The 21728-nt window shown below is 41.7% G+C and overlaps 1 protein-coding gene across 4 annotated transcripts in view; it reads left to right on the forward strand.

Moving 5' to 3' along the window:
* The first annotated feature begins 364 nt into the window (after positions 1 to 364).
* Positions 365 to 21728, forward strand: part of TRA2A (transformer 2 alpha homolog) — a 28776-nt gene continuing 7412 nt past the window's right edge. The window contains exons 1-6 of one of the 4 annotated variants that reach the window (XM_077994379.1): positions 383 to 570; positions 1089 to 1178; positions 9897 to 10207; positions 10488 to 10621; positions 16375 to 16540; positions 19497 to 19685. In XM_077994379.1, the coding sequence (XP_077850505.1) occupies positions 16508 to 16540; positions 19497 to 19685 (222 nt within the window). In that variant the 5' untranslated portion in view covers positions 383 to 570; positions 1089 to 1178; positions 9897 to 10207; positions 10488 to 10621; positions 16375 to 16507. 4 annotated transcript variants of the gene reach the window in all.

A 21728-nucleotide genomic window follows, 5' to 3' on the forward strand; every position in this document is an offset into this window, starting at 1 on the left:
GGAGTTTGAGGCTGTGGTGAGCAGTGAACGCTCCACTGCACTCCAGCTCGGGTGACAGAGGGAGACCCTGACTCAAAAAATAAAAAAAGCTTCCATTGTTTTGTTCTCTTGCATCAGAATCCACTTGGTGGTGACTGAAAAGTCTTCAAAGAGGTTGACACGTCCGAGATGAGTCTGAAGTTTGGAGGACAGCACGGGACCGCGATTCCAAGGCGCCCAGGCTGAGAGCGCAGGCCACCCGCTAACCTCCACCCTGGCGCCCCGCCCAGCCGGCACAAAGCCTCGCGGGAGGTGGGGCCTCGTGACGTCACAGATACGCCCGCCCCCTTTACGTCGTGCTCTGAGGAGGCCAGGAGATTTCTGGCGGCGCCGGCGCCATTTTGCCGGAGCCTGCGACCGAGTGGGAGTGGAGTGGAGCGGCTGTGGTTGCCGACTCTTTCCTCTTCCCCACGGTCCAGTCAGCGGGTTAATTAGGCCATCGGCCCTCGAGCCGAGACTTGTCTCTTATTTAGTTCTGGGGAGCGCCTCGTCGACATGAGTGATGTAGAGGAGAACAACTTCGAGGGCAGAGTGAGTACAAAGCCGCGGGAGCCGTCTAGGCGGCGGCCCAATGCTCGGGGTTTCACGGGAACAAGCGCGGTCGGGCGGGGTTGCGGGTAGTCCCGCGAGGAGCAACCTCTGGAGCCATCGCGATTGCTTCCTCCCATCCCAAGATGGCTTCTGGGTTCCACTCCTTCCCCAAACACCACGGATAACACCCCTCCCCCTTTTTTGGAGGCTGATTGATACCTGGACTTCTGGGTCCTCTTCCCGCCCCGCCCCCGCATTGCTCCCGTCCTTCTCCCCACCCCTGAGGCTTCCTTATGTCTGCTCCGAGGTGTGGGTCCCGGTCGCGGTTGGGCGGGAGGAGGCGGCAGGGAGCTCCCCTCCGTCCGGATAGTGGTAGGTGCTTCCTGCGGTGGCATTTCTGGCGACCCCGAGCATCGTAGAGGGTCTCGGGGTCGAAAGTGCGCGGGGCTGTTTTCCGGGCGGGGAGAAGCTGGCGTGGGACTAGCTGGGGCCTGTGTCTCCTTGGCTCTCTATTGCAGTGAGCGGCCGCGTCTCTGTTGGAACCGGCGGCGTTGCGTCTATAAAGGCGAAAGCCTTGAGGTTGAAGGTGGGACGAGCCTAATGAAGTGGTTAGTCAACGACCGCACCGACCCTTAAGCGTTCTTAAGACGAGAGCTGTGAGGGGAAAACTACGCAAGGAGCCCTTTTCCCTTAATGTCCCTTCGACTTTTGCTTTCACTTCGAAATGAATGTGGAAATGCTTTCACGCCTTATTTTTCTAATTCCTCGATGTTGGGTTTTTTCTCTTCTTTATATCTGAACTTTTTAATGCTCTTCTTCCTATGACCTTTCATCTAAAAACTGACCACTCCTATACAGCTTTTTACGGTAAAAAGAAAAAAAACAAAAACTGTCTTTAATCTTACATAACTGAACGAATTCATTGGCTCAGTATTAAGATAACTAGTCAGTATGTACTGTTCTGTAACTTAAAAGATGACCTGAAAATTAACAGGCCCTCTCCCATTTCTCTTCTCACCCTATCCCCCACCGAAGAGGGCTCAGAAGAAAGTTTTTATTAATGTATTTGGGGTCAGAGAAATATAAACATCACAAAGAATACGCTATACCCAGCTTAAATGTACTGGAACGTTTTTCAGTGAGTTTCATTTCCAAAGTTTACCCTACATTGGGAATTGTAGAAGTGAGTTCCTGTGAAACTGGAAGGAAAACAAAAGCCCCATGCAACACGTTCCGGGCTGTTGTGTTGATGTTTATTCTAGTCACTAGGGGAAGCACATAAAAACAGTTGAGGTGTGTACTGGAGGGCGAATTTTGTCCTTTTTGGGAGTTCATGATATAAAGATCTAGAACCAAAAAGTCAAATCAGAAGGTCGGTTTAGGCTTTAGTTCTCTTTGAGGAAAGAGATTTAAAGCAATAGACTGTGATAGTTACCCAGTAGACTAAAGAAGTTGCCTTTCTTTTGATTGGAATTTTTTGGCAAAGTTTGGAGCATGGAAACAAATGAAAATTGAACTTGCTCATTTTTTAGGATGGTATATTGATTGCCCCAACATAACTTTCTAAAATCATGCAATAAGCATATATGATGGTAGTTGTAAAATGCTTCTTGTTTTGAAAATGTTGAGTAATTGTCGATAGAAAATGTGCTGTCCATTCATACATTTCTTCAATTAACTTTCATTATTAAAAAAATTGAGGGGTTGATGTTTGATTTGGTTTGTGGGGAGTGAAGAGAACTACTAGAGGGACCTTGTTTGCTTTTTTTTTTTTTTAATTTATCATGAAGTCTAGGAAAGGAGTAAGTTGCCGACAATTGTCACTTTTCCCTCCTAAGAAAGTAACATATCAAGATTCCCACCCACCAGCCTGGGCGACAGAGTGAGACTCCCGTCTCCCCCCCCCCAAAAAAAAAAAAGATTCCCACCCACTTTTAAACTAAAATATATGTAGGCATTAAAGATTTATTTAATAGAAATAAAGGGCCTTACGGCCCTTTGTGGTCATAAGAAAGACTTTTTTCACAAGTGGTACCCAAATGTATTTTCATGGAAATCAGAGAGTGCTTGTAGGCTCACCTGTTGTATCTTTTTATGTTTTGTCTTTTAGTTTTTATAGGTTGAGATAATTGTCTTTATTTGCAATTGGTTAAAAAATTAGAACAATGCCAGAAGCTTGTCTGGAGATGTCCTTTTTAAATCGTTTCTGGCCGGGTGCAGTGGCTCACGCCTGTAATCCCAACAATTTGGGAGGCGAGGCGGGTAGATTACTTGAGGTCAGGAGTTTGAGACCAGCCTGCCCAGCGTGGTGAAACCCTGTCTCTACTAAAAATACAAAATTAGCTGGGCTTGGTGGCGTGCGCCTGTAATCCCAGCTACTTGGGAGGCTGAGGCAGGAGAATTACTTGAACCTGGGAGGCGGAATTGCGCCACTGCACTCCAGCCTGGGCAACAGAGTGAGACTCTTATCTCAAAAATAAATAAATAAATAGGTCCATTAAAGAAATTTTAAGTGGAGATGTCCTTTGGAGCTGGGAGTGAAAGTAGCACTTAAGCGGTGGCTTTCGCATGTCTTGATAAAAGTAATGAGTTGTTTGCCTCAATACAGCTTCAGCCAAAATTGGGATTTTGAGCTCAAAAACTGTTAATGCCCTTCATAGAAATTAAGGGCAATGGAAATCTTTTCTTAACATTTTACACCTCTACCCCTAAAATTTTAAGAATTATACTTCATAAAAATGTGCAGTTTTCATACAACAGCCCAGTGTTGATAATAGAGGTTAATGATTCCTTATTGTTAGGGACCTATCTTGTAATTCCAGAGTTATTTATGTTTTCTACAGTTGAAGAGGAAAAATACCGCTTATTCTTGCCTCCTTTTCAGGATTTGTTTTGGCTTCTTGAGTAGCTGTAATATTTTTGAGACTCCTACAGGCCGGGCGGGGTGGCTCATGCCTATAATCCTAGCTACTTAGGAGGCTGAGGTGGGAGAATTGCTTAAACCCGGGAGGCAGAGAGCGGAGATCGCATCACTGCACTCTAGTCTGGGCGACAGAGCGAGACTCTGTCTCAAAAAAAAAAAAAAAAAAAAGGCAAACATTTATCTGTACCAATTTGGAATTAAAAGTTTTGTGTGTAAAGATTTTTTGTTAAAGAATAGAAGAAATGGGGGGAGGGTCCTTTTCTGAAATCTGAGAATGATAGGGATGATGACTACTTATTCAAAACCCAACTCTGTGACTGGCTTGTTTAAAAAAAACAAGGCCGCGCGCGGTGGCTCACGCCTGTAATCCCAGCACTTTGGGAGGCTGAGGTGGGTGGATCACAAGGTCAAGAGATGGAGACCATCCTGGCCAATATGGTGAAATCCCGTCTCTACTAAAAATACAAAAATTAGCTGGGCGTGGTGGCGCGTGTCTGTAATCCCAGCAACTCGGGAGGTTGAGGTAGAGAATCACTTGAACCCAGGAGGTGGAGGTTGCAGTGAGCCGAGATCGACCACTGCACTCCCCACAGTGCACTCCAGCCTGGTGACAGAGCAAGACTCTGTCTCAAAAAAAAAAAAAAAAAAACCCAAAACTTTTAAATTGGGCTTAAAATTTGTGTATGAAATTTTAAGATGAATGTGAGAGATGTCAGCATTTAGCTTATTCAGCATCTTTAGCAATTTAATTCCATATATCATCAAATTGACCTTACATAAGGGTAAAGCTTGCTTTCTTATAGTAGGGATAGTGTTAACCTAAGAGAGTCTTGGGTTTAATCTGTTTTCCTAAATTTAAGTACTATCATTTATCTGATTTTAATGCTTTCAATTGTTCTCCTCCCCCCTTCCATTTAAGCAAATAATTTGTAAACTTAAAAAAAAATTTAAATCTCGAATTTTTATATTTGAGGTTCTTTCACTGAAGGATGCTAATCTGCTCAATATAAGTAGATGGCAAGATTTTGAAAAGGAGCAGCGCAAGTAATTATACCCACAGTGCATAACTAATTTTACAGTTCTGTCATAGAGGCTTATACTTTGTACTACTCATTAAGTGGAATATAGAACCTTGAGATCTGAAGGAATGTCCAGGGATTCAAATATTTAGGGATGTGTGGTTTGGAAAACACTTTGTGGGCTTAATTTTGTAAATCCACCAAACTCTAACCTATGATGTAGCATAACAAGTGTGAAATATCATCAATAATCAGTATAGTAGTTTCTTAGAACTTGACTGACAGAAAACTTTCTTTGATAGTATCAGTGGGTGCTCATTCATTAGATAACTAAAAGATGTGTATTCACGTGCTAATGAATTAAAATTGATTGCTATTTGTTCATATGTCCTCACAAATTTAGCAAGACAGGCATGGAGGTGAAAAAAGATAGTAACAACCAGATGAGGGAAAGATTGTATACACTGAAGAAAAGTTGAGAGGAGAATAATAAAGGGAAATATGGTTTCCTTTCCCTCCTTTTAAGTTACTTCTATATATAGTTACATATAATCCTTCCTGTCCCATGACTTTCACCAAAGATGGAGTGACTAGGCCTGACTAATATGTAGAAGAAAAGTTGTGATTTTTCCTTGAAACCAGGACCCTATCATCTGACTTACCAAGATTCATAAATACTGTATAACACCAGAAGATGAGAACATAGAGAATGCTGTAACAGGTTCTTAGTAGTTTGGGTTTAGTTGCTATACGGTTAAACCACATTAGCCCTTAAAACAAACTTGTTTTTTCTACCTTTGAAATTGCCACTTATACATTAGCTTTTTGAACATTACAGTTGATCATGATATATAAGCTAGGAGACTTATGAACCACATTTAAAATCTGTACTAAATATTGTAAATTTTACAGGTAATTTCACAATTATGGTATGAGTTTAAATTTGATTATATGTGGGTGTCAGTTACTAAATCATTTATGATAAGACTATTCTAAACTTCAGAGAATAAGCAAACGTACAGTATTAGAATATGTTTGAGCCTTTGCAGATTAAGACCACATTGACTTCAGAATGCAGCATATAGGCATGCTGCATTTAAAAGAAGGGAAATTATGTTTAAATTTAACTAATATGAGCAGTTGCTATCTTCTTTTTAAGGGATTTGTTCTAATAGCAGTTATGGTTTAAGGAGAGAATGGAAGTGTTGCTTTAACTTCATGGGGTCTGTATAAGTATTCTACCATACCCAAGAGGAAGGAAGCAGAACTGTTCTTTCTATAGGCTGAGGTTGAGTAAATACAGGTTTTTTACAAGTCTTGAAGAATTTCTTTAGTAAATAGTAAGATGAATATTGTAAGGTATTTGGATAATTTAGGTACATTTCCCTTTGTTTGGGGTACTTGTGATTTTCCTGAATGCACTAGTGTGTATCTATGGAAATAGAGCTCCAGTGTCATAAAGTGGCAGGAAAACACATTTTGAGTAAGTTTGTTTTACAAGCTTCTACTCATAGACTTGGACTTGAGTAAATTTGGCACTCTTAAATGGCACAGAATTTGCCTGGCCTTAATGTTAGAGTAAGTTACAGTATAGCATTTATATTGTTTATTTATTTTAATGGATAGCACATATATATATTGTATTGGAATTTCTTTTTATGGTATGACACAGGCTGTATTAAAAGACTGCAATTATTGTTTGCTGTAGGAATTGTTCATGTTCCTCAACAGTATGTACATGTATATAATAACCCTTTTCCTGATTTAAGAATAGTACGTGGTTATTGTGGTTATTCAGTGTGTAAAATACAACTCTGTTTTAACACAGACAATTCTTGACCAGCTTGTATTGGTTACACTGTAATACTTTCTTAGTATTAGTTCCCTCCTTTTAATTTTTGGCCATTTCCTTCAACCAACAGCAGGGGCATCTTGATAATAGAATAGTTTAATCAAGCAGGCCGGGTGCAGTGGCTCATGCCTGTAATCGCGGCACTTTGTGAGGCTGAGGCGGGTGGATCACTTGAGGTCAGGAGTTCGAGACCAGCCTGGCCAATGTGGTGAAACCCCATCTCTACTAAAATAAAATACAAAAGTTAGCTGGGTGCGGCGTTGGGTGCCTGTACTCCCAGCTACCCGGGAGGCTGAGGCAGAATTGCTTCACCCCAGGAGGTGGAGGTTGCAATGAGAAGATTGTGCCATTGCACTCCAGCCTGGGTGACAGAAAAACTAAACAAGCAAATAATCATCAAAACAAAAACCTGTTTAAGCAGGTTATGCTGTTAAAAGAACTTTTCTGCCTGGCTTCTGCTTTATAGCGTGTAAGATAGACTGGAGGTCTATTTAAGATTTCCGTTAAAATTCATGATATGAGTTGAGTTATTAATCTGCCCATTTCAACTGGGCAGTGTATTTTTAATGGTTATTGGATGCAGGAGCCAGATTACTGAGGAAATGTAGGATTCTTTGACTGGACAGCTTTAAGAACAAGTAGTCTAGTGAAATAGGGCAGATACCACCCATTCCTAGCAATTTTTTTTTTGTTTGCAATTTCAATTCATTTTCCAAATTATGGATAGTTTTATGAATTTCTTTGAGAAAAAGTTGAAATTATTTCATAATGAAGACAAGTCAGAGAGAAAAGGATTAGTCTAGCATTTATCCTCTTTATATAAAGGACTTCTTATAGCTTGATTCCTAATGTAGAGTTCCATGAAAGTGGCATTTATTTGGTAACAGCTTTTGAGAAATGTTACTTTATTTCTAAATAATTATATACTTGGCAGTTTATTCTTCCAGTTAAGTTTACTAACAGTGTTACTGACTGATTTGTTAATTAAGTGTGTAAATTGTTTTTGAAAGTTAAAATGAAGCTGGGTGTGGTGGCTCACGCCTGTAATCCCAGCACTTGGGGAGGCCAAGGCAGGCAGATCAAGGGGTCAGGAGATCGAGACCAGCTTGGCCAACGTAGTGAAACCCTGTCTCTATTAAAAACACAAAAATTAGCTGGGTGTGGTGGCGCGCACCTGTAATCCGAGCTACCCAGGAGGCTAAGGCAGGAGAATCGCTTGAACCCGGGAGGCGGAGGTTGCAGTGAGCCGAGATCTCGTGCCACTGCACTCCAGCCTGGGCTACAGAGCGAGACTCCATCTCAAAAAAAAAAAAAAAAAAAAATCATGGTGACAACTTCGTAGCTAGGAAGAAGAGGACTGTTTTAAACTTAGATGTTTCCATGAAGAAATTTATGCAGACTTGAGATTTCCTCTGAGATAAAGAGAGAGAAGGGCAGACAACAAAGGAGGTTAGGTATTTGTGACACCTTTGATAATAAAAAGCAAAGCTTCTTTTAAAATAAATCTAATGTTGACCGGGCATGGTGGCTCACACCTGTAATCCCACACTTTGGGAGGCCGAGGCGGGCCGATCACTAGAGGTCAGGAGTTTGAGACCAGCCTGGCCAACATGGGAAAACCCCATCTCTCCTAAAAATACAAAAATTAACCGGGCAAGGTGGTGCATGCCTGTAATTCCAGCTACTCAGGAGGCTGAGGCAGGAGAATCACTTGAACCCAGAAGGTGGAGGTTGCAGTGAGCTTAGATGGCACCACTACACTCCAGCTTGGGTGACAGAATGAGACTCCTCCGTCTCAAAATAAATAAGCTAACGTCTCTTAAAAAGACATTCTATCATACCGTAATGCTTTGCTGCTACTCCAAAACTGGGATTTAAAATTTGAATTTTAAGATGTTACTGAATTATTTTGTTTACTTTAATAAAAGGTTTTTATTTCCATCCTAGTAAAATTAAAGGATTGTAGTGTTTTACAGAGGAAAGCCTCCCGTGTATATATAAGAAGGACAGTAGCAACTTTCGTAGATGATAATCCAGCTATTGCTATTCAACAGTAGCATAAATGAATGTTATGTCATAAGGTCTATTTTGTAGAAAGGGAAGCCAAAAGAGAAGAGGGGAGTATGAGATGCTCTTATCTATGTGGTTAATGAACCAGTCTGTGAAACTTAAATTACAAGCAAATTAGCCATGCCTTTTTTTTTTTTAAAATAAGATACTGAATATGCTGTTTTCATAGTTTCAGTGACTGAAAAAGCCCAGATTGCTGTGCCTGCTGCAGACATCTGTTCAGTAGTTTAGAGTATCTGAGATGCAGTGAAAGACTTGTAGGTAGCTAAATAGGAAAGGTTGGTATTGAGCGGAAAGGTAGCTGTGTATTTCAGTTTTGATAAATAAGTCTTGACATTAAACTTGAAGCAAAGGAAACATTTTCAGAAAGCTGTTTGAGTTGTGTGATAGTCTTAAGGCATAAATAAATTGGTATGAAATTACTTCTGTGAAATGGAGATAATTATTTACACTGATAATCAAGGCTTAACTGGACGGAAACCAAACTGTCTATCCTGTTTTGATCATGAGTGCCTCATATCTGTTTAAAAGAAAAAAAAAAAGAAAGCTTATGATCAGTAAGTTATATTATTTCGAATGCTTTGATTTACATCCAATTTTTTCAGAAAGCCATCACTTTTTGGATATAGGATATAGTCACTGAAGGGAGTGCCAGCATACATAAATGCATAAATTATGTAAAAACTGAACAAAACAGGTGGAATCAAAGATAAAGACCATGATATACATTTTGTACCTTCTTGCACATTGTGGTATTTCATGGATAATAGAGCATTTTAAAGTGATATGGTTGCAAAAATGTATATATCAGGAATTAATAAGCTAATGGGGAAATTTTAAGACTTTGATGCCTATTAGTTTTTTCAGTATGCTTGTTTGTCTTCAGAACATATTTTAAGTCAGAATGAACAAAGATAGTGGTCAAAGTTGAAAGAAGGTGTAATTTTACTGATTTTTTTCTTTTTGACTTATTTGAACTTTGATACGTGCTATGGGTGAGTTTAGATAGGTGTGTACAAATATTTCAGCCTGGGATGCCTTACTCTAACTATATCTTGATTTCTTAGCATAACTTAGTGAAAGCTTGTTTTAAGAATCTTCAGATTATAAAATAGTGAAAATTTAACAGGTGGGGGGAAATTATAGTTGTTAGATTTATGTTTGGATTATTTATATTAAAATTGCTCACATTTTAGGAACTAGAATGAAACATGGGAGGAGGGTGAAGAGTATGGTTAAAAAAAACATTTAGAGAAATTTAGTAACTTCTCTGTTAGAAACTAGAGTTTTGAACAATTTTAAAGACTATAAAATTGTTTTTTTTTTCTTTTTTTTTTTTTTTAAATTAGTTACTTGCACTTTACCTGCTGGCTTTTCCATTTGGTAGATAACATTCTGAACTCCAGCAGAGTTTTATAATCCCCACGTGCTTAAATATACTAAATGTTCTTTTTCCATTAAGGTTAATGTTCGTGAAGAAATTGAAGAGTTTTTTCCAAGAATGTGGAAGATAAATCAAGATAAAAGAAGGCTAATGAAAAGTATTAAAGATCAGAAAATTAAAATTGAATGGGGGAAAAAATTGAACAGAAGATTGGTCAGATAGAAGCACTTGAATTTTTTTTAAGGCTATTTTGAATTGTTTGAATTGGGGAAGAATACACGAAGTATGAAAAATGAAAAACTCAATGAAGAATGAAGAGAAGTAGAAAGCAAGAGTGAAGTAGAATTAAAAGAATCTGGAAGAATGAATGGGTCCTAGGTTAAGTAAATGTATGGTTTATGTTCCAGTGTCTGTATGATCAAGTTGTAGATGAATTTGCATGATTACTTAGTTAATAGAGAATTGGTGATCTGGTTCAAGTAGGGAATTATTGAGGACAGTTAGCAGTATTAACAATGGGTTATTATTGAGCTGAAATTTTTTCTGGAGGGTGTTGCCTAACCATTTGTTTTTCAGGAGCAATCAATATAAATAATTACGGTACTTTAAATGTTAGGTGTTAGGCATCTACATGACCAGTGCCATTTGTAATACTGTCTTCTTTGTTAGGAGTCTCGCTCTCAGTCAAAATCTCCAACGGGAACTCCTGCTCGTGTAAAATCGGAGAGCAGGTCAGGATCTCGTAGTCCATCGAGGGTTTCCAAACACTCTGAATCCCATTCTCGATCAAGATCAAAATCCAGGTAAGTCTGTTTAAGATAATACTTAAAATATTCTTCTGGGGTTTTTGAGGACAAAGCGGTGTTGGCTGCATTTTGTGTAGAAATTTCACAAAAGACTCAAAATGACGAAGTAGTTTTTCTCAGACTGCTCTTTGTAAATGAATACCATATCCCAGACAAAGACTTGGAAGTACGGCTTGAGCCCAGGAGTTCCAGGCTGCATTGACTGCACCACTGTACCACAGGCTGGGTGCCAGGGAGACCCTGTCACTGAAAAATAAGAAATTAAGAATAAAATCATCTCCTGGCCCAGTTAATATATTGGATAGTTGCAACCAATACAAATTATGTGTATATAGCCATCGATTTAAGTGTGTTTGGCATTTGATAATTAGTGTTTGGTTTCTATGCCAACAATATTTGCACAACAAAAAGGTGGTTTTCTGCATCGGAGTCTCACATGTAATTTAGTGCAGAGAAAGTTGATGTGTGTATGTTATGCTGGTTGGTCAGAACGATTGAGAAGCATTTTTAGGATTTATATTCCAGCTACATTTTTATCTGAAGATTCTGACTCTATGTCCATGGTAGAGCTCTGGTCAGATGTAATTGGGCAGAAAAGTCCTCAGCTGATTCGGGGTCCCACCACCATGGACAACAGAAACGCTATAGTGAACCGATGCAGAACCGATGCAAAGTCACTGTCAAATGCCCCAGGTGTACTGAGGTGGGATAAAAAGTTTTAAGACAGGCTGGGCGCAGTGGTGCACCTCTGTAATACCAGCACTTTGGGAGGCCGAGGTGAGTGGATCACTTGAGGTCAGGAGTTTGAGACCAGCCTGGGCAACATGGTGAAACCTTGCCTCTACTGAAAATACAAAAATTAGTTGGGCGTAGTGGCGAGCTACCTGGGAGGCTTAGGCAGGAGAAGCGCTTGAACCCAGGATGTGGAGGTTGCAGTGAACCGAGAGATGGCGCCACTGCCCTCCACCCTGGGTGACTCCCTTTTTTTTTTTTTTTTTTTTTGAGATGGAATTTTGCTCTTGTTTCCCAGGCTGGAGTGCAATGGCGTGATCTCAGCTCACCACAACCTCCACCTCCCAGGTTCAAGCAATTCTCCTGCTTCAGCCTCCCTAGTAGCTGGGATTACAGGCATGTGCCGCTACACCCGGCTAATTTTGTATTTTTAGTAGAGATGGTGGGGGGGGGGGGGCTCTCCATGTTGGTCAGGCTGGTCTCGAACTTCTGACCTCAGGTGATCCGCCTGCCTCGGCCTCCCAAAGTGCTGGGATTATAGGCTTGAGCCACTGCGCACGGCCGAGACTCCTTCTTCAAAAGAAAAAAAAAAAAAAAGGTTTTAAAACAGCCTGACCAGTTAGCTACTTCATTGTCATTTCTTGGGTGGAGGGTAGATTTTACGTCTTTGAACAGTCTACTTGCAAAGGGGCATGAGACAGAAAAATTGGTTAAAAGGCTGTACTTTTCTTGGGGTTAGCAACCTTGCTGTTTTCTGTTACAGCAAGGGTCTAGCCCAGTGCTCGATTACTTACTACTCAGTTATTAAATTTATTATGTGCAGAATAGCACGGGCTAGAATTTGAGCATAGATATAGAAAGAAGCATGTTTTTGCCTTAGGGCCTTTGCATTTGCCACCTTCAACCTAGAACATTTTTCTCCTCATTTCATTTGATTGTCACCTGAGAACATTGAGTTACTCACATATCCTTTATTCCCTTACTATTAATTTTTTTATGTTATTTGTCACTGTCTAATTAAAAAAAAAAAGTAGCCGGGCGCGGTGGCTCAAGCCTGTAATCCCAGCACTTTGGGAGGCCGAGACGGGCGGATCACGAGGTCAGGAGATCAAGACCATCCTGGCTAACACGGTGAAACCCCGTCTCTACTAAAAAAATACAAAAAACTAGCCGGGCGAGGTGGCGGGCGCCTGTAGTCCCAGCTACTCGGGAGGCTGAGGCAGGAGAATGGCATGAACCCGGGAGGCGGAGCTTGCAGTGAGCTGAGATCTGGCCACTGCACTCCAGCCTGGGCAACAGAGCGAGACTCCGTCTCAAAAAAAAAAAAAAAAAAGTAGATACTCTTGAAGGGTTTTGTTTGTTTGTTTTTTGAGATAGAGTCCCGCTGTGTTGCCCAGCCTGCAGTGCAGTGGCACGATCTCAGCTCACTGCAGCCTCCACCTCCTGGGTTCAAGCAGTTCTCCTGCCTCAGCCTCCTGAGTAGCTGGGATCACAGGTGCCTGGCTGATTTTTTGTATTTTTAGTAGAGACGGGGTTTCACCATGTTGGCCAGGCTGGTCTCGTACTCTGGACCTCAGGTGATCCGCCCACCTCGGCCTCCCAAAGTGTTGGGATTACAGGCGTGAGCCACTGCGCCTGGCTGGAAGAGTTTTATTGTCTCACTTTCATTGCTGTTTAAAAGTAATAATTGATGTTAAATTAAGGGTTTTCTTACTTTTTTTTTTTTTCTTCATTTTAAAATTTGGAACTGTAAATTGGTGCTAGCTAAAATGGGAAATATCAACTCTGCTAGTGTTATTATTCACCTATTGTGTTTCATAAGGTCTTCCCTCTAGTTTTATTCCTGTATTCCATATCCTCACTTTGTAAAATCATGCAAAAAATTTTTGCTTGATTACTTAACAGAAAATTGGTGATCTGGTTCAAGTAGGGAATTACTGAGGACAGTTAGCCGTATTAACAATGGGTTATTATTGAGCTGAAAAAAAGTAGAGACTCTTGAAGAGTTTTGTTTTGTTTTGTTTTGTTTTGTTTGAGATGGAGTCTTACTCTGTTGCCCAGGCTGGAGTGCAGTGGTGTGATCTCAGCTCACTGCAACCTCCACCTCCTGGGTTCATTGAATACCATATAGAAGGTATTTTATATGACTGTCATCACTGCTGGTCTGTGTCAGTTAAGGGTGGGTCATATGAATGGTGGGTAAGAATTTGTTGAATTAGTTTTTTTTTTTTTAAGACGGAGTCTCACTCTGTTGCCAGGCTGGAGTACAGTGGCCTCATCTCAGCTTACTGCAACATCTGCCTCCCGGGTTCAAGTGATTCTCTTGCCTCAGCCTCCCAAGTAGCTGGGATTACAGGCATGGGCCACCACACCCAGCTAATTTTTTGTATTTTTAATAGAGACAGGGTTTTATCATGTTGGCCAGGATGGTCTTGATCTCCTTACCTTGTGATCTGCCTGCCTTGGCCTCCCAAAGTGCTGGGATTATAGGCTGAGCCACTGTGCCCGGCCTGTTGGATTAGTCTTACAGGCAAAGAAAGGACTGCAAGCAACTGGGAATTAGAGGAGATGAACTAGAAAAGCAGCAGTAGACAAGTGAGATGTTATAGAAAGTATCAATAAGTAAAGGCTTAGGCTGAGTGTGGTGGCTCATGCCTATAACCCCAGCACTTTGGGAGCACAAGGAGGGGTGGATCACTTGAGGTCCGGAGTTTGAGAGCAGCCTGGCCAACATGTTGAGACTCTGTCTCTACTAAAAATACAAAATATTTGCCAGGTGTAGTGGCACAGGCCTGTAGTTCCTCAGGAGGCTGAGGCAGGAGAATCACTTGAACCCAGGAAGTAGAGGTTGCAGTGAGCCAAGATCAGGCCATTGCACACTCCAGTCTGGGTTACAGAACGAGAGTCTGTCTCAAGGAAAAAAAAAAAAACATGAAGACTCAGAAATGTTAGCAGTTTTGGGCCAGACACAGTGGCTCACACCTGTAGTCCCGGCACTTTGGGAGGCTGAGGTGGGTGGATCACAAGGTCAGGAGTTCGAGACCAATCTGGCCAACATGGTGAAACCCCATCTCTACTAAAAATACAAAAATTAGCCGGGCATGCTGGCAAGTGCCTGTAATCCAGCTACTCGGGAGGCTGAGGTAGGAGAATCACTTGAACCTGGGGGGTGGAGGTTGCAGTGAGCTGAGACATGCCATTGCAATCCAGCCTGGGTAAAGAAGTGAGATTGTCTCAAAAAAAAAAAAAAAGAAAAGAAAAGTTATCAGTTTTGATGGGCATTTAGGTGGTGGTTGAATTAGTTTAGCAGATGCTGAATTGCAGCAGGCTAAAGAAGGATGGGAAATGGAAATGATACTTAGCAGTGAGGGGAATGTAGAACTTTATGGGCCAGGCACACTGGCTTAACTGGGGAGGCCGAGATGGTCAAATTGCTTGAACCCAGGACTTCAAGACCAGTCTGGGCAACATGGCAAAACCCGGAAAAATATAAAAATTAGCCAGGCATGGTGGTGCAGCTCTTTGGGAAGCTGAGGTGGGAGAATTTCTTGAGCCCGGGAAAGAGAGGCTGCAGTGACCTGAGATCACACCGCTACACTCCAGCCTGGGCGACAAAGAACTATATGGAGAAAGTAGCAGAAAATCAAAAAGGATTTTGTTTGTTTGTTTGTTTTTTGAGATGGAGTTTCGCTCTTGTTGCCCAGGCTGGAGTGCAGTAGCACGATTTCAGCTCACTGCAGCCTCCACCTCCCGGGTTCAAGCGATTCTCCAGCCTCAGCCTCCTGAGTAGCTGGGATGACAGGCGCGGTCCACCACGCCCAGCTAATTTTTGTGTTTTTAGTAGAGACGGGGTTTCACCATGTTGGCCAGGATGGTCTTGATCTCTTGACTTTATGATCTGCCTTCCTCGGCTTCCCAAAGTGCTGGGATTACAGGCATGAGCCTCCGCGCCCAGCCTGTTTTTTTGTTTGTTTATTTTTGTTTTTAAATAGAAGTGTGGAGTCTTGATGTGTTGCCTGGGCTAGACTTGTCCTCCTGGGCCCAAGTGATTTTTCTTGCTTCATCTTTCATGTAGCTGGGAACATAAGCACACGCCACTGCACTTAACTAAGAATCGAATGATTTTATTTATTTATTTATTTTGAGACGGAGTCTCGCTCTGTCACCATGCTGGAGTGCGGTGGCATGATCTTGGCTCACTCCAACCTCCGCCTCCTGGGTTCAAGCGATTCTTCTGCCTCAGCCTCCCAAGTAGCTGGAATTACAGGTGCCCGCCATTCCACGCCTGGCTAATTTTTGTATTTTTAGTAGAGACCAGGTTTCAACATGTTGGCCAGGATGGTCTTGATCTCTTGACCTTGTGATCTACCCGCCTCGGCCTCCCAGAGTGCTGGGATTACAGGCATGAGCCACTGCACTCAGCCAGGATTTTATTTTACAGCAATAGTTGGGTTTTTGTTTTTTGGTTTTTGTTGTTTTTGTTTTTTTTGAGTCTCGCTCTGTTGCCTGGGCTGGAGTGCAGTGGCCGGATCTCAGCTCACTGCAAGCTCCGCCTCCCAGGTTTATGCCATTCTCCTGTCTCAGCCTCCCGAGTAGCTGGGACTACAGGCGCCCGCCACCTCGCCTGGCTAGTTTTTTTGTATTTTTTAGTAGAGACAGGGTTTCACCGTGTTAGCCAGGATGGTCTCGATCTCCTGATCCGCTCATCTCGGCCTCCCAAAGTGCTGGGATTACAGGCTTGAGCCACCGCACCCGGCCCCCCCTTTTTTTTTTTTAAAGAAGATGGGGCCTTAACGTTTTTGTAAGGTTAGGTGAAAAGGGTGAATGTAGAGGGGCTTGACTGAGAACAAAGTGGAAGATGTGGTGACTTAAGTGAACCGGAGGAAGAATACCCTTTCCTCAGAAACAAGGAGGAAGGACCTCAGAATAGTTAGGAATACATGTATACTTCCTTGGAAGAGGGAAGGATGTTAGCCATTTTGTTTCAATATTTTTACCTAAATGTATTTCTCTCAAAGGTCGAGGTCAAGGAGGCATTCTCATAGACGTTACACTCGATCCAGATCCCACTCTCACTCTCATAGGAGACGATCTCGAAGTCGATCATACACACCAGAATACCGGCGGCGAAGGAGCCGAAGCCATTCTCCAATGTCTAACCGGAGAAGACATACTGGCAGCAGGGTATGTGGTTTATAAAAGTTAATGACTTATTTTCTCTTTCCTGTGTTTAGTCATAGCATGTCTTGCTTTTAGGAGAGCTTGGCCATTGTTTAGAAGTGATACTCTGGAAACATCCTTAATAAGCTGCTTTAGCTTTCAAAATAAAGGAAATACCACCATCTTTCATAAGCTTACATGTTTTATGACAAAGAATGCAAAGGGAGTATATTTTCTTTTTTTGAGACAGAGTCTTACTATGTCTCCCCAGCTGGAGTGCAGGGGTGCAATTTCGACTCACTGCGGCCTTAGCCTCGCGAATAGCTGGGATTGCAGGTGTGCGCCACCACACCCAGCTAATTTTTGTATTTTTAGAGATGGGGTTTCACCATGTTGGCCAGTCTGGGTCTCGAACTCCTGACTTCAGGTGATCCACCTGTCTTGGCCTCCCAAAGTGCTGGGGTTGCAGGCATGAGCTCCCGTGCCTGGCTGGGAGTATATTTTTTTTTTCATGACTTTTGAGTAAAAAGGAGATGAAGGCTGGGCACGGTGACTCACACCTGTAATCCCTGCACTTTAGGAGGCCAAAGCGGGTGACCTCACTCCTGAGGTCAGGAGTTCGAGACCAGCCTGGCCAACATGGTGAAACCCCATCTCTGCTAAAAATACAAGATTTAGCCAGGCGTGGTGGCTTACGCCTGTAATCCCAACTACTTGAGAGGCTGAGGCTGGAGAATCCCTTGAACCCAGGAAGTGGAGGTTGCAGCAAGCCGAGATTGTGCCACTGCATTCCAGACTGGCCTTGGCGACAGAGTGAGACTCTGTCTCAACAAATAAAGGAGATGATATTTGGGAAGAAATGTGTTCCAAGAATTCAAGTGAAAAGCATAAACTGAGTTGGGAATACTGGGATATGTTCAGAGTTTTTGATGGAGTAAGGGGGTCGAAGAAATACTAAAAACTTTTTAGTAATCATAGCTAACACTTTTATTCAGTACACTTCAAGCTCTTAATATTTCTGTGAGGCAAGTTATTGAGTCTTGGATATATGACATTGAAGGACTTTTGGTTTTGGTTTAGTTTTTGCTAACTGGCAGTCTAGATTTCAACCAGGCAGCGGAACTCTGAAGTTTTTAGAGCATGTTTGCATGCCGTGCTATACTTCTCCCACAGGATACTAACTTAAACTGGTGGAGCATGTCGTTATTTAATGTTTTGAAATCTGTAAATTTATTTCTAAAATCTGGATTGTGGGAACACTGAAAGAATATCCTTGCTAAAAAGTGAAAATGGGCCAGGCATATTGGCTTATGCCTGTAATCCCAACTACTTGGGAGGCTGAGATGGGAGGATTCCCTGAGCCCAAGGAAGCCAAGGCTGCAGTGAGCCGTAATCGGGCCACTAAACTCCAGCCTAGGCAACAGAGTGAGACCCTGTCTCATGGAAAAAAATAAGAAAATGGAGGAGAAGGGGTCTAAATCAACAATTACAGATGAAGTCAGATTAAGTACAAATCTGTAAGGGATGTAAAGCATTTGAATAAACAAGAAAGATGGTATTAAACTTTTTTTTTGAGATGGAGTTTCGCTCTTGTAAAAAGTAAAGATTCCTCTTCAAAGAGATTTTCCTCCCCATCTAATTAGAAATAAATAATAACTTCTCTTAGAAGCAAAATTTGTTCAAAGACCTGTGCTAACATTCTTAAATATCTGCTAGGCCAGGTGCGGTGACTCACGCCCATAATCCCAGCACTTTGGGCGGTCAAGGTGGGTGGATCACCTGAGGTTGGGAGTTCGAGACCAGGCTAACCAGCATGGAGAAACCGCATCTCTACCAAAAAATACAAAATTAGCTGGGGGTGGTAGTGCATGCCTGTAATGGGTAGTGTATACTGTGAATGGGTGTAGCTGCTTGGGAGGTTGCGGTGAGCCGAGATCGCACCATTGCACTCCAGCCTGGGCAACAAGAGTGAAACTCCGTCTCAAAAAAAAAAAGTACTAGCCGTAATAAAAAAAAAAAATCAATGTACTTTATGTTCTTAGCTCCCACAATTTAGCCTAAATATTTGCCCTAACATGCTTGTACAGGTCCAAATAAGCATTAGGTCATAGCCTGTTCCTCTTCTTTATTTAAAGGTGTTTTTACCTTTCTCAACATTCCATAAGTTACTTCCTCCTTCCTTTGTTCTCCTGCCTTTGCCTCTTTTAAAAAGTTCTAAGTTACTAGCCAATCAAGACAAATACAGAATGTGAAGTCCCGTTCCAACCAATAAAAAACAGACACAACAGTAAGGTAGACATATCAGATTATAAATGACCCTGTTTCCTTTGTTCAGTGTACTCTTGTAACAAAACTGCTGACAAGTGTACCCTTTCTCCAGAAAATAAAAATGGCCTTACTAAAAAAATGTATGTTCAAGTGGTACTTCTTTACAACACCGAGAAACAAACATTTCTAACACACTTGTCACCTAGGCTGGAGTGCGATGGCGCGATCTTGGCTCACTGCAACCTCCACCTCCAGGATTCAAGCGATTCTCCTGCCTCAGCCTCTGGAGTAGCTGGGATTACAGGCACCTGCCAACATGCCCGGCTAATTTTTGTATTTTTAGTAGAGATGGGGTTTCACCGTGTTGGCCAGGCTGGTGTCAAACTCCTAACCTCAGGTGATCCACCCGCCTCAGCCTCCCGAAGTGCTGGGATTACAGGATTTTTAGGATACATTATGAACGTTGCTGGGCTGGAGAGTAAGAACATTTTAATTCAGGCAATAGACAGAAAGCATATCCCAAAGAAGTCCTTGGGTGTACTGTGAATTGTAAAATACGGCTCATCTGCTCTAGTTTTCTTAAAATCTTACCTCTAAATTACTAGAAACAATACATTTTTTGTGTATTAGATGAGGTGTTCTAAACAAAGTATTTCTGTTTCTTTAATTTTGATTTTAATTTGGAGTTTTAAATAATGTTTTTATTCAATAGGCAAATCCAGATCCCAACACTTGCCTTGGAGTGTTTGGCCTCAGTTTGTACACAACAGAGAGAGATCTTCGTGAAGTATTTTCTCGATATGGACCATTGAGTGGTGTCAATGTGGTTTATGATCAGCGAACTGGACGATCTCGAGGATTTGCATTTGTGTATTTTGAGAGAATAGATGACTCAAAGGAGGTAAATTTGTCTTTTATATGCCTGATTATAGTACTGAATTAGTGTGAAAAGTTGATTAACAGACTTTTGTTTCTGTAAACATTGCATCCCTTTTTCTTTATTTCTTATTTATTTATTTTTTAAGATAGGATCTTGCGGCTGGGTGCGGTGACTCAGGCCTGTAATCCCACCACTTTGGGAGGCCGAGGCGGGCGGATCATGAGGTCAGGAGGTCGAGACCATCCTGGCCAACACGGTGAAACCCCGACTCTCCTAAAAATACAAAAAATTAGCTGGGCGTGGTGGCGGGCACCTGTAGTCCCAGCTACTCAGGAGGCTGAGGCAGGAGAATGGCGCGAACCCAGGAGGCAGAGCTTGCAGTGAGCCGAGATCACACCACTGCACTCCAGCCTGGGCAACAGAGTGAGACTCTCTCAAAAAAAAAGAGAGAGAAGGAGAGCCTGATTATTAATAGAACTTCTAGATATATACAAATATATATATATATTTTTTAATTTAGAAGACAGAAGGTCTAATAAAACTAAAAGTATTAAGCTTCAAACTCCTTAAAATGCAATTTTATAAATCAATTACTATCAACTTTTAGTAAAGAGTAAGCGAGCCTAGGCCAGGTATAGCAGCTCACATCAGTAATCCTAGCACCTTGGGAGGCCACGGCAGCAGGAACAGTTGAGGCCAGGAGGAGTTCCGAGACCAGCCTAAGCGACACAGCAAGACTCCCTGCAAAAACTTAAAGCAAGCCTACCACTTCCTTTATAACACCTAATATGTTAGAATAGCACTATTTCAAATCATTGACATTGATTAGCGACAGAGCGAGACTCCGTCTCAAAAAAATAAAAGATAGGATCTTGCTGATTTTGCTTTGTTGCCCAGGCTGGAGTGCAGCCTTGACCTCCTGGGCTCAAGCAGTCCTCCCACCTCAGCCTCCTGAGTAGCAGGGACTACAAACGTGGGCCACCATGCCCAGATAATTTCTTGTTGTAGAGATGAGGTCTCACTATGTTACCCAGGCTGATCTTGAACTCCTGGCCTCAGGTGATCCTCCCAGAGTGCTGGTTTTACAGGCATGAGCCATCATATGTGGTCTGTTGTGTCCTTTCTAATTTTGACCTGATTCAAACTCTGCCTCTCAGTGTTAACAGTTGGAGTGACCACAGTTTCACTTTTTTCAGTTATGCTCTCTGGTATAGGCATATCCTAATTGAAATCTGGCTGTGTAAAGTTAATGGAAAAAGTTAAAAGTTAATGGAAAAAGTATATATGTGTAAGTGTTCTCTTTTGAATAAGCCATAATGATGCTCCAAATAGGTGATTACGTTAACTTTAAAAATAATTCTGGGATGTTTAGGTTTGATATGTTTAATTTTGTGTCTATAACGAGGAAGGAACTTTGTTTTTCTGTTCTCTAAATGTTCATGTATCAGTCTGTTCAATAATTGAAAAATACTACAAGGAAAGAATTGATAATTTTTTAATGCTATTCTTGTCTAACACAATGAACTAATCAATGTCAATGATTTGAAATAGTGCTATTCTAACACATTAGGTATTATAAACGAAGTGTTAGGCTTGCTTTAAGTTTTTGCAGGGAGTCTTGCTGTGTCGCTTAGGCTGGTCTCGGAACTCCTCCTGGCCTCAACTGTTCCTCCTGCCGTGGCCTCCCAAGGTGCTAGGATTACTGATGTGAGCTGCTATACCTGGCCTAGGCTCGCTTACTCTTTACTAAAAGTTGATAGTAATTGATTTATAAAATTGCATTTTAAGGAATTTGAAGCTCAATACTTTTAGTTTTATTAGACCTTCTGTCTTCTAAATTAAAATATATATATATATTTGTATATATCTAGAAGTTCTATTAATAATCAGGCCTTTTTTTATTTTTTATTTTTTATTTTTTTTTGAGACAGAGTCTCACTCTGTCGCCCAGGCTGGAGTGCAGTGGCGCAATCTCGGCTAGTGCTTCAGTTTTTAATCATTTATGTCACAGGCAGTTTAATGCCTTAATTTGTCAGTATTATGACTTTTTTTTTTTTACTGTTA

Source organism: Macaca mulatta, chromosome 3 (genome assembly GCF_049350105.2).
Source record: "Macaca mulatta isolate MMU2019108-1 chromosome 3, T2T-MMU8v2.0, whole genome shotgun sequence".
Taxonomy (NCBI): Eukaryota; Metazoa; Chordata; class Mammalia; order Primates; family Cercopithecidae; genus Macaca; species Macaca mulatta.